Source organism: Equus przewalskii, chromosome 5 (assembly GCF_037783145.1).
Source record: "Equus przewalskii isolate Varuska chromosome 5, EquPr2, whole genome shotgun sequence".
In the NCBI taxonomy this organism is placed as follows: domain Eukaryota; kingdom Metazoa; phylum Chordata; class Mammalia; order Perissodactyla; family Equidae; genus Equus; species Equus przewalskii.
This window is the reverse complement of record NC_091835.1, coordinates 18,269,588-18,283,006: the sequence shown is the minus strand read 5'-3', so window position 1 is coordinate 18,283,006 and position 13,419 is coordinate 18,269,588. Positions and strand designations below refer to the sequence as shown.

At 43.0% G+C, this 13,419-nt stretch overlaps 1 protein-coding gene across 4 annotated transcripts in view; it reads left to right on the top strand.

Annotated features, from left to right (window-relative positions):
* The window catches only part of GPR55 (G protein-coupled receptor 55), an 82,130-nt gene that overhangs the window by 20,761 nt on the left and 47,950 nt on the right, over positions 1-13,419 (top strand). The window contains exons 3-6 of one of the 4 annotated variants that reach the window (XM_070618526.1): positions 6,182-6,300; positions 7,855-7,935; positions 8,051-8,160; positions 8,255-8,454. In XM_070618526.1, the coding sequence (XP_070474627.1) occupies positions 8,436-8,454 (19 nt within the window). In that variant the 5' untranslated portion in view covers positions 6,182-6,300; positions 7,855-7,935; positions 8,051-8,160; positions 8,255-8,435. Of the gene's footprint in view, positions 1-6,181; positions 6,301-7,420; positions 7,936-8,050; positions 8,161-8,254; positions 8,455-13,419 lie in introns of those variants that run through there. The other 3 variants (XM_070618525.1, XM_070618528.1, XM_070618527.1) reach the window with 3 other exon arrangements.

The window sequence follows — 13,419 nt, the reverse complement described above, 5'->3', positions numbered from 1 at the left end:
GGGCCACTGTCACAGCATGGCTGCTAACAGATGAGTGGTGTAGGTCTGCACCCGGGATCCGAAACCTGGGCTGCTGAAGCAGAGCATGCCGAACTTAACCACTAGGCCACCAGGGCTGGCCCCTAAAATTTAATTTAATTTTTTTAATGCATAAAACATTCATGCGGCTCAAAGTTAAAAGGATATAAAAAGGTATACAGGAGAAGTCTCACTGCCACCCCATTCCTTCAGGGCTGTCCCTCCCACCTCCATAGTTAACCCTTTTCATTAATTTCTATTATCTTTCCTGTATTTCTTTGCATGAAAATAACACACTCATATTCTCATTTTCTCTTCTTCCTTATATAAAAGACAGCATAATGTATATCCTCCTTTTCACATTATGCTGTGCTTTATTACCCATTTAATCGGATCTCTGGTGCTCACTTTCATTTCTTCCTGTTTCACATTCTGCCTTCACGTGAAATCTGTTCAGTGTTGGCTTTTGTCTAATCTATGGATGCTGGCTATTTGGGAGGACCATGGGACACTCTGGATGCCAGGGCATCGGGAATACCCGGGTCCTTCTGGGGCTGGCGTGACCTCCAGATGCGAGAGCGATGAGAAGGCCATAGGACTAAGGTCCCAATTAGGGGGAAGATCACACTGCAGGCTGTCCTCTCCTGTCTGGCTTCTAGTCCGTGGGCATCTCTTGGGATGCGGGTGACTTTGGAGACGGGTTTTGGAGGAGGGGCTTTGACGCCGGAGGGTTATGAAATGCTGCAAGGAGAGAAGCAGTTTCTGTGACAAACATTTTCCTAAGTCAAAGCACACAATTTTTAAAAAATTCAGGTAAAATTCACATAACACAGTTTAACACTTTAACCATTTTAAAGTGTACATTTAGCGGCTTTTAGCACCTTCGCAATGCTGTGTAACCACATTTTCATCACCCCAAGAGGAAACCTCAGGTGCATTAAGCAGTCACTGTCAATGTCCCCTCCCCCCAGCCCCTGGCAATCACTAATCTGCTCTCTGTCTCCGTGGATTTGCTTATTCTTGACATTTCAGGTAAATGGAATCATACAATATGTGCCCTTTGTGTCTGGCTTCTTTCGCTTGGCGTATGTTTTTGAGGTTCATCCGTGTTGCAGAGGTATCAGTATTTCCTTCCTTTTTATGATGAGATATTCCGGTGGAGGGATACGCCACAGCTCACGTATCCGTTGATCAGCTGATGGACAGCTCGGCTCTTCCTCCTTTTGGCCACTGTGAACGGTGCTGCTGCAAACATTTGTATACAAGTCTTTGTTCAACACCTGTTTTCTATTCTCTTGGTCACAGACCTAGGAGTGGACTTACTGGGCCGTGTGTAACTCTACATTTAACCTTTTTGAAGAACCCCCAAACTGTTCTCCACATCAGCTGCACCCATTTGCATTCTCGCCAGCCATGTATGAGGGTTCCAACTTCTCTGCATCCTCGCCAACACCTGTTATTTTCCATGTTTTGATTATAGCCATCCTAGTGAGTGTGACGTGGCCGAAGTTTATACCTTTTGACACAAGCTTCAGATGTCAGGTTAAATGTTCTAATGTTGCCCTGTGGTTTTATGAGGCTACTTAAGGCTTCCATTTTCCTATCAATAAGATTAGCCTTCGTTGTGTTTGCCTCGAGTTGGTGACCCCAGGGCTTCACGGCCATAAGAGGGGAATCCTGGTATACTAAGCGTGATGTTAGTTGAATGTTTGCAAAAAACCTCAAAGAAATCAGCTTCTTATAGCAGGTAGCCGCATTCACAATGCACTAGGGAGTTTAGAAAAACAGAGGAGATATTATTAACTGGGGGAGGGGTGTGAAACACTTAACGAGACAGGCGACCTTTAGGACTCTTTTTAAATCTACGATGGTGTGTGTGATCAAGAGAACATGGCCCAGGCCTACGGCCTTCAGTCATCCTGACGAAACCACATGAATGGGAGAGTGGTCCTTCTCACGATTAGCCCCCTAGGGGAATTTTCCAGCCACGTACCTCATTGAGTTGCTCAGAGACTTAGCAGCACAGAGGCCAGGCCCTGGGGTGGGGGGACCCCAGTGAGTCAAAACCTGAGACCAGAGAGGTTGAGAATTACCACTTCCTGTATATGAAAAACATTGAGAGGAATGTCGATTCCCACCACGTTCAAGAGGCAAATCAGACTCTTTCTCCACGCCTCAGCCTTAAGACCCCCAGAAAGTCCTGGAAAACCCAAGACATTGCCCCTGGAGTTTACATGTGGAGGTCCAAGGGAATTTTTTTATGGCTGGTTAATGATTTTAATTTGGTTATTTTTCAGAGTTAGCAGCTAAGCAGATGTCAGTAACATTCATTCAATAATCGAGGTCTTATTCAAGTTATCCTCACGTCAAGTAAAGTACCACTGAAGTTTGGAAGTGGAGGAATTCCACTTGGCGGATCAGAAAAGGCTGGACAGAGGAGGGGGCGTTTGTAGGAGACCTACTTGAAAGGATGGATACGATTGAAATGGAAGTACATAGGGAAGAAAGATGGGGACAGAGGCGGGAAGGTAAAGATGCATCCCACGTATACGTACTGACGGCTGAGCCTGGAAACCAAAGGTGACTGTCCCAGCATAGAATGGACTTCTGAGATAAACCCATAAATCTGAAAAGTATCCAGAAATTATCATGATAATTTTATCTAAAAAGTTTGAACCATCAACAAAATGAAAAGACAACCTAAGAATTGGGAGAAGATATTTGCAAATCATAGATCTGATAAGGGGTTAATATCCAAAATATATAAAGAACTCATACAACTCAACAACAACAACAAAACAACCTTATTAAAAAATGGGTGGAGGACCTGAACAAATATTTTTCCAAGGATGATATACAGATGGCCAAAAGGCACGTGAAAAGATGTTCAGCATCACTAATTACTAGGGGAATGCAAATCAAAACAATGAGATATCACCTCACGCCCGCGAGAATAGCTATTATTAAGAAGACAAGAGGGGCTGGTCTCATGGCGTAGTGGTTAAGCACGTGTGCTCCGCTTCAGTGCCCCGGGGTTCGCAGGTTTGGATCCCAGGGGCGGACTTACATACCACTCATCAAGCCACACTGCGGCGGCATCCCACATAAAATAGAGGAAGATTGGCACAGATGTTAGCTCAGGGTCAATCTTCTTCACACACACACAAAAAGACAAGAAATAAATAAGTATTGGAGAGGATGTGGAGAAAAGGGAACTCTCGTACATCTCATACACTGCTGGTGGGAATGTAAACTGGTGCAGCCACTATGGAAAACAGTATGGAGATTCCTCAAAAAATTAAAAATAGGACTACCATATGACCCAGCTATTTCACTTCTGGATATTCATCCAAAGAACATGAAAGCACTAATTTGAAAAGATATATGCACCCCTATGTTCATGGTGGCATTATTCACAATAGCCAAGACTTGGAGACAACCTAAGTGCCCATCAAGGGATGAATGGATAAAGAAGATGTGGTATATATATATACAATGGAATGCTACTTAGCCATAAAAAAGATGAAATCTTGCCATTTGAGACACCGTGGATGGACTTTGAGGGCATTAGGCTAAATGAAACAGGTCAGACAGAGAAAGCCAAATACTGTATGATTTCACTCATATGTGGAAGATAAAACAACAACAACAAACAAACACATAGAGACAGAGAACAGATTGGTGGTTACCAGAGGGAAAGTGGGGAGAGGGGAGGGTGAAAGGAGTAAAAGGGCAAAGGTGTACAGTGACAGATGGCAACTAGGCTTGGGGTGGTTAACACGATGTGGTCCACACAGGAGCTGAAATACAATGATGTACACCATCTTTTAAAACTGTTTTAGCTTGCGAAATTCAAATTCTGTGCTCATTAAACCTAATTCCCCATTCCCCCCTCCCTCCCAGCCCCTGGAAACCACCATTCTACTTTCAGTCTCTATGAATTTGACTACTTACCTCATGTAAGTGGAATCATAGAGTATTTATCTTTTTGTGACCCACTTATTTCACTTAGTGTACATAACGTCCTCAAGGGTCATTCGTGTTGTGGCATGTGTCAGAATTTCCATCTTTTTTATGGCTTCTATCCCTTTAATCTATCTGTATCTTTTATATTTAATAACTTACAGTTGGATCTTGGTTTGTATCCTCTGTGACAGTCTCTATCTTCTAATTGGTCTATATAGACCATTGACCTTTAAAATAATTAGTGCTATAGTTGGGTCAATATCTGCTGTGTCCGTAACTGTTTTCTATTCATTGCACTTTCTCTTTGTTTCTTTTCAAAATCTTCTGCTCTTTTTCTACCTTCTCTGGTTTTACTTGAGCATTTTAAATGATTTCATTTTCTTTCCTCTTTGAATGTACATCATACTTTTTTAGCGGTTGCCCAAGAGTTTTCAATAGATGTTTATAATTAACCTACGTCCACTTTCACACAGCGTTATATGCCTCACTAGCAGTGCAGATGTCTTATAACACAGTAGTTGTGCGTCGCTTAACGACAAGGATACATTCTGAGAAATCTGTTGTTAGGTGATTTCATCGTGCAAACATCATAGAGTGCACTTGCACAAACCTAGATGGCATAACCTACTACACACTCAGGCTATATGGAACTAGTCTTATGGGACCACTGTCGCATCTGTCACTGACTGAAACGTCGTTCTGCAGAGCATGACTGCATTCCCAATTCCTCCCTCTTGTCCGGTAATAACATCTGTCGTTCATTTCACTTACCCACAAGCTATAACCACCCAATACATTGTTGCTGTTATTACTTTGAACAATGATCTACTGGATCAATTTAGAATAAGAAAAATAAAAGATTTTATATGTCTGTCATTTATTCCTTCTCTAACTCTCTTCCCTTCTTTACATAAGTCTGAGTTTTGACCTGTATCATTTTCCTTTTCTCTGAAGAACTCCTTTTAACAGTTCTCGCAAGGCACGTCTCCTGGCAACAAATTTCCTCAGTTTTTCTTTGTCTGAGAAAGTTTTTATTTCTCTTTTTTGCGTGTGTGTGCTTTTTCTTCCTGAATCCCCCCAGCACATAGTTGTATATTTTAGTTGTGGGTCCTTCTAGTTGTGGCATGTGGGACGCCACCTCAACGTGACCTGATGAGCGGTGCCATGTCTGCGCCCAGGATTCGAACTGGCAAAACCCTAGGCTGCCAAAGTGGAGTGCATGAACTTAACCACTCGGCCCTCTCCTTAGCTTTTGAAGGATAATTTCACAGTATATAGAACTCTAGGTTGGTGGGGTTTTTTCTTTCAACATCTTAAATATTTTGTTTCACTTGCTTCTTGTTTGAATGGATTCTGACCAGAAGTCCAATGTAATTCTGATTCTTCTTCCTCTCTTGTTAAGGTATTTTTCCCTCTGGCTTTTTTCTCAAGATTTTCTCTTTGTCTTTGGTTTCTGGCAGTTTGAATACAATATGCCTAGGTTTAGATTATTTGGTATTTCTCCAGCTTGTTCTCTGAGCTTCCTGGATCTGTGGTTTGGTGTCTATCATTAATTCTGGAAAATTCTCAATCATTAATACATCAAATATTTCTTCTGCTGCTTTCTCTCTTCCTTCTCTTTCCAATAGTCCCATTATGCATATGGCACACCTTTTGCAATTATCTTTTTGTTCTTGGATATTCTGCCCCATTGTCTTTATTCTCTTTTCTCTTTGCATTTCAGTTTTGATTTCTTTTATTTTTTTAATTAATTAATTTTTTTTTTAAAGATTGGCACGTGGGCTAACAACTGTTGCCAATCTTCCTTTTTTTTTTAAGGATTGGCACCTGAGCTAACAACTGTTGCCAATCTCTCTTTTTTTTTTTTTCTGCTTTATCTCCCCAAACCCCCCTGTACACAGTTGTATGTCTTAGTTGCAGGTCCTTCTAGTTGTGGGTTGTTGTGGGATGCCGCCTCAACGTGGCCTGATGAGCGGTGCCATGTCTGTGCCCAGGATCCGAACCCTGGGCCGCCGTAGTGGAGCGCATGAACTTAACCACTCGGCCACGGAGCCAGCCCCTTATTTTTTTAATTTTTATTTATTTATTTATTGAGAAAGATTAGCCCTGAGCTAACATCTGCTGCCAACCCTCCTCTTTTTGCTGAGGAAGACTGGCCCTGAGCTAACATCCATGCCCATCTTCCTCTATTTTATAGATGGGATGCCTGCCACGGCATAGATTGACAAACAGTGGGTAAGTCCTCACCTGGGATCCAAACTAGTGAACCCTGGACCACTGAAGTGGAACTTGTGAACATTACTGCTGTGCCACCCGGTAAGCCCCTCAGTTTTGATTTCTAGTATCTCCTTTTGATTCCTAGTTAGAATTTCCATCTCTCTGCTTTCATCACCCATCTGTTCTTGCATGTATGTACTTTTTCCATTGGAGCCCTTAACGTATTAATCATAGTTATTTTCAGTTCCCTATCTGATAATTCCAAAATCTGTGTCACATCTGAGTCTGGTTCTGCTGGTTGCTTTGTCTCTTCAGACTGAGTGCTGCCTTTTAGCATGCCTTGTAATTTTTTTTTTTTTTGGTGAGGAAGATTGACCCTGAGCTAATGTCTGTGCCAGTCTTCCTCTATTTTGTATGTGGGATGCCGTCATAGCATGGCTTGATGAGCAGTGTGTAGGTCCACACCCGGGATCCAAATCGGCAAACCCCAGGCTGCCAGAGCGAAGCACACAAACTTAACCACTATGCCATTGGGCTGACACCTGCCTTGTAATTTTTTGTTGAACCCTAGATATGATGTATGTGATAGTAGGACTTGAGCTAAACAGACTTTCAGTGTGAAGTTCTATGTTAAGTTGACTAGGATCTGGGCTGTGTTTAATGTTTGCTGTAGCTGTAGGTGCCAGAGACTTCAGTTTCCTCATTTTATTTTTTTCTGTTTGGTTGTCTTGAGTTTTTCCTAAGAGCTCCACCTTAAATGGCTTCTGTGCCTTGCAGCTCTCTCACTTGTAACCTACTTTTGGTGGAATCTATTGATGTGGTGGTAAGTGTAGTGGGTTGAATAAAGTCCCCCCAAAATTCACGTTCACCTGGAACCTCAGAATGTGACCTTACTTGGAAATAGGGTCTTTGCAGATGTAGTTAGTTACATTGACATGAGGTCGTCCTGGATTAGGGTGGGCCCTAAATCCAATGACTGATGTCCTTATGAGAAAAGGAGAGGACAGACAGGGATACACACAGACACACAGAAAGGCCACTCAATGATTGAGGCAGAGATTGTGTCTGAGTAATCGCCCCAAGGAGCTCAAGGGAGGTTTGCGAAACATTTGACTGTTTAAAAGATGCAATCTGCAACCACTCTGAGCCAGACCAAGCCCCACCACAACAGCAGCACCTCCGGCCTTGGCCTTATTTGTAATGCTAAGATCTCCTCCCTGGGAGGAGCTTAGGCCTTATTACCAACACCTGCAGTGTATGTGGAAGCGTGTTTTCCAGCTGAGTCTGCACAAGCAAATGCCCACCTCTCCCTTTTGAATATTCATTCCCCATCCCAAATGAAAGGCCCCTGCTTGCCCGTGTTTGGGGACACCAGGACTTTGGCAATGATTTCACGTGGCCTCCTATTTGCTGCAAATAAGTTCTGCTTTGTGTGACAACTACTTCTGGTCAAGAGTCTGAGTTTTAGCTCTTCTAGGAGACGAACCCACCTTTGGTTCAGTAACCATCGGAGGGAGGCAGTCACAAGCCAAGGAATGCCAAGGATTGCTGGCGACCACCAGAAACTAGAAAGAGAAGGAAGCCTTCTTCCCTCATGCCTTCAGAGAGAGCACAACCCTGCTAACACCTTGATTTTGGACTTCTATCCTGCAGAACTGTGAAAGAATAAATTTCTGTCGTTTAAGCCACTCAGTTTGTGGTGCCTGCTTACTGCAGCCCCAGGAAACTAACACAGTAAGGTGTTGGGAAGGGGAAGTATTCCATAATCTTATGATTAAATCTCAGTGGGCCTGAGACCCTGGGCCTGGCCTTCAACAGTTTTCTTGGCCTTTCTTCTTCTCCCCTACAGGCGACCAGAAGCTGGAGAGGTTTGGAGTTGGGTGGCCGCCCTTCCCCCACAGCAGATAAGGTTCTGGTGAAACAGCTTTCCTTGCAACAGGCCTTGACGACAGGTCTTCGGTAAGGGGAACACAATGCTCTGGGCTTTTAAAATGGTTACATTCCCCCAAACTTATTTTTAAATGGTTACTTTTCCCCCTCCCCTTCTCTGAAGCGTGGGGATTTTTTTTCCCACCTCACAGTAAGAACCTGGTGGGGCTCCTGGAGGTAAACTCCAGGAAAGTGTGGGGCCTCCCCAAGACTGAGACCCCAGGAGTTTTAACTCAAGCTCGGCCGCCCTCAGCCTCCAGCAATCCATCACACTGTGTCAGTGTTCCCACCAGTTGCTGGCTTCAATGGCGGCTCCTGCTCCCGGTAAGTTGTGATTTCTCCGTGCTCCCGTCTCTCCAGATTTCAGGGTGGTGGTTTGCTCTGTGACCTCAATTCTCCAATGGATTTAAGAAAAGTTGTTGATTTTTGGTTTGTTCAGCTTTTTCTTGTGAGGATGGAAGTAATGGCTTCTGAGCTCTTTACATGTAGGAGCTGTCTGATGGTGACTTTTGATTTTTGATCAGAATTATGTTTGGTTTGGTATTGTGATTCAATCTCCCTACTATTTCTTCTTTTTCCTTTTTTTTCTTTTGTGAGGAAGATGGTCCCTGAGCTAACATCTGTTCCCACCCTCCTCTACTTTGTATATGGGTCACCACCACAGCATGGCTTGATGAGTGGTATGTATGTCTGTGCCTAGGATCCGAACCTCTGAACCCTGGGCCGCTGAAGTGGAGCACATGAACGTAATCACTATACCACGGGGCCGGCCCCTTCTTTTCCTTTTTAGAGGCATTTTTTTCTTTCTCTGCTGAAGACTATTGGGAAACAGACATGGAAAAACAAAAATAAGAAACATGGAAAAGTTACCAAGGTCCAAAATCTTATAAAATCTCTTGGAGCAATGACTTTCTGGTCTGTAATTCTTACTTCCCTTCTAGAAATTTCTTGAAGCCTCATAACCTCTCCTGTATCTGACCTTCACAGATGATGGTCACTCTTACTCTGCCACCAAGCATTCCTTATCTTGTCATTCTCAGAAATTGTTTCTTGTGTGTTTCCATGTCTTGCTGTTACTTTGGAAACAATTTGAGGTCCAAGGCTCGGCCTCCTCTGTCCTTGATAGCTACCCGCAATCTTGCACAAACCAGTCTGCGATTAGGACTCTGGGAAGATGGACCATTAGTTGAACTGGATTCTTTCCCCTGTTGGTTTGGTATAGAATGAATCATATGTATCACTAAATGGCCACTTAGTAGCACATAGCCCAGGCATGTGCCCATGTGTCCATCATTATAAGCCAGGCTCTAATAGGGACAGACAAACCACAGGAAGGGCCTCTCTGAATCTGACAACTGGAAATTTGCCCAAACCATCAATGCATGTTCATTGTAGAATACTTGGGAAATACAGGTAAGTATAAAGAGGCAAATAAAAATGATCCACGATCCCATAGTTACTATTTTAGTTCAGTTCCTTTGGGTTTTTCACTATGCACTGCTCATACTCAGGGGGAAGAATGAAAGCTCTCTAGGGATCCATAAAAATTCAAAGATTACTATCGCTGTGATTGGTATATATATCCACAAAAAGGGATAACACAGGGGTTTAGGAACGTGATTGGGCAGGAACGTAGCCTCTTCTGTCAAATGTGTCTGTGTTCAAATCCCAGGTCTGTCCCTTACTGGATGATCTTGTGGAGGTTGCTTCTCTGCATTTCAGTCTCCTCCTATGCAAAATGAGACTAGTACCACCCACCTGCTAGAGTGGTTGGGAGTAGCTGAATGATCCGATGTACATAAAGCCCTTAATGCTGTGCGGAGAAGACAGTGCTCAATAAGGGGGGCAGTTGGAGGGAGAGAAGCATGCGAAGCAAGTAGAGACCACATAGGGCATTGTGCTCCCCATTGTACTGCTAGTGGACGATTCCTGCTGTTGTAAATGTGATTTATGACAGTTCAAAGCCCAGGTTCCAGCTTGTCTTCACAGAAGAATGCCAGCTAGTAATTAAAGAAGGAGTGATTAAATTGGATCATCACGGTTTTGCAAAGACCCCCATAATAACTATTTCAGTCAATGTCATCAACAGAGGCTCAAGTCATTGGTTGGAAGGTTGTTGAGTACAAAATATTCATATAGTATCAAAGGATCACTTTGCAGATGGTGTATTAATTAGAGTGGAGACATCTGTCAGACATCACCCTAACTAAATGATCAAAATTAGACTCATAAATAACAGGACAAACTAACATTATGTGTCTCCTGATGTGACATATTAGGAAGGACACATCACTGACTAGTATTCTTGCCAAAAAGAGTTAATCTGAATTACCTCATGAGGAAGCAATTAGGCAAATAGAGATTGAAGAATAGTCATAAGACTCTTAAAAAATGTCAGTGTCATGAAAGACAAAAAAAGGTGGGGGGGACAGCTCTAGATGAAAATATATTAAACAGTCAAATACAATGTGTGAACCCTGATTGGCAGGGTAACAATTTTTTTAAAAAAGGATATAAAGGACACTTTGGAGATAATTGGAGAAATTTGAATAAGGACTGCATATTAGATAATATTATTGTGTCTGTGTTAAATTTCATGGGTGTGATGGTGGTATTGTGGTTATATAAGACAATCTTCTTTCTTTTAGTAGATGCAGGTCAACTATTTAGGGGTGGAAGTGACCTTATGTCTGCAACTGACTTTCAAATGTCTCAGCAAAAAAGATGTGTATATACGTAGATATACACAGGTATACGTATATACATAGAAATATATAAATATACACATGCATTTATAATTGGTAAAGGGTAAATGAGTATTTATTTAATTGTCTTTCAACTTTTCTGCAAGTTTGATATTTCAAAAAATGGAAAGTTGGAGATAAAACCCAGCTTTCAGATGAAAGCTGACAAGACCTCCACCAGCCTACGCACTGGGACTCCCTCCCAGGGAGAATTAGAGAGCCTCTGGCTTAAAGGCACTGGCGTATTCTTTTCTGGCTGCATTTTACTGTCTGGGTCTCCATTATGGACAGTTGGCCTACCAAGGGGAAGTGTAATTATTTTCTACACTTCAATTGTATTTGGTTTCGCTTTACAGTTCTATGAAAGTGTCCACTGAGCTGATGTTTAATAGGCCCCTGAGTAGTGATACTACTAATGTGAGACTAAATTTAGACTCTGGGTCTGTCTTGAATAGGCTCAAGAGAAAGTGCAGTGAGAAAGAGCTTGTGTTCAGGTTGTTGGAATTTCACAATTATGTAAGGAGAACAAGTGACTTTCTGTGTGCAAGCCGCTTTCTTTCCTAAGAACATCTGATCCATTGTCACACATGTCCATAACACAGACCCAGACCTGTTGTCACATCAAAGAAGTATAGACAGGAGGAAGTTAAGATCTTTTTACTGGGTGATCCCTAAAGAAATAATGTGTGATCATTAGACAACTAACAGTGCAGGACGGTTTGCATCACCTTACATAGTCTTGGTAGAGGACCGTGAATTATTCTTTTCTTTGCCACTCAAAGCAGATGGAGATTATCATTTCACAGAAGGATGAATGAGTTAGGATGCCAGCTCTTGCTAACAGAGCAAATTACTGTCACATAGTAAATGGATGAGAACAGTGGGGGGAGTTGAAAAGATGAATCTGCCCTTAATAGCAATTATATCAAGGGATGGCATATAAGTTTCTTTTCTCCTGCCACTTCCAATTGTTTGATGTGTACTGCCTAGAGGACTGTCTCTCGGCTCAGGGAGAGAGTGCAGTAATTGATTAGTGATGTCTGTTACAGTTTTTGGAGACAGCACAATAGCATGCACGCCACATTTGCCGTCTTTGAGTTCCCAACACAAACTAAACTGGATGCTTGAAAAACAGTAGGGCCTTCAAAAAAGCATTTATTAAAGTAATGATTATAACAATAGCTAATATTAATTAAGCACTTACAATGGGCCAGACAGTAGCCCAAGTGATTTTTATGTATTAACTCACTGAATCCTCACAACAATTCCATGAGGTAAATAATATTATTATTGTCCCCATGTTACAAGCGAGGAACTGACGTCATCTTCCTCAGGTCTTTGCTCACCTTCTCCCTATGGCTGTTTCAGGCTATTTCAAATATTCTGGCGTTGCAGATTTCATCCCTGTCCCTGTTCCTCCTGGTCCCCCTTCCCTGCTTTAATTTCCTCCTGGGTACCTGTCACGACCTGGCCTTCTGCGTATGTTAGTTATCTGTTTATTCCCTGTCTCCTCCCACTAGCGTGTAAGCTCCGAGGGGCAGGGATTTTGTTCATTTTGCTTACCGCTATATTTCTAGCAACTTTCCCAAGTCACGGCTTGGCACTTAGTTGGTGCATAGTAAATACTCGTGGAATGAAAGCACGAGGCTTAGAGGAATCAAATGTGTCACCAAAGATCAGCTACTTAGTGGTGGAAGGCGGGTGTGGAGGATCTCGTGGTTGTCTTTCTGTTGGGAAGTTGAAAGGATGTCAAATATGACAAAGAGCCCCAGAAGCCACAGAGAATCTGAGGGTTACAGATTTTGAGAGTGAAACGGAAAGGGAGGAACTGGTCTTCAAGGCAAATAGCCTTCCAAACTGACAAAGTAGATGCAACCTGGGTCTGAGGTGCCAGGTCATCCACACTCGTGGGACTCCCATTGATGGGGGATGAGGTGGGTAATTGCAGCCTGCTGGAATGGAGACAAAGAACCAAAGGCTGCCTCCCAGAGGGGTACCCAGACCTATTTCGGGGCCCAGGCTGGTCACAGTCACACCCTTATCTCCAAGGATGTTTGGTCTCGTGAACAAATAAGTTGCAAGATGTTGTAGAACGTCTACCAAGATGTAGAGATGTTTGTTTTCAAGAACAAATAAGTTGGTAGCACAGAAGCTCCTGGAAGCTTTTGCCAATGACATGGAAAGAGGGGACATAAGACTGTTGTCTGAAAGCTAAGCTTTAAAATCAACAGATAATGGACCAGAAGATTGATAAGCTGAGTCCCCTTCAGGAGACAGAATGGCTCCCGGGCCAGAGTAAGGGCTTGGTTGTCATTGTGGAAACACTGAAAAAGAATTGTCAGGGACGGGGCATTGGCAGTGCCATCTATACTGTGTCAGGGGCTGGGGCTGGGGAGGACAGGCCCCAGGACACAGGCAGCCTACCTGGTGCTGGGAGCAGCTGTTGTGGACACAAGTTGGGGACTGTGTAGCAGGGGCTGTGAAATATTCGAGTCACAGAACTTGCTCTGAAACCTTCTGGTTACGATTTGGCTCCCTGGGTATC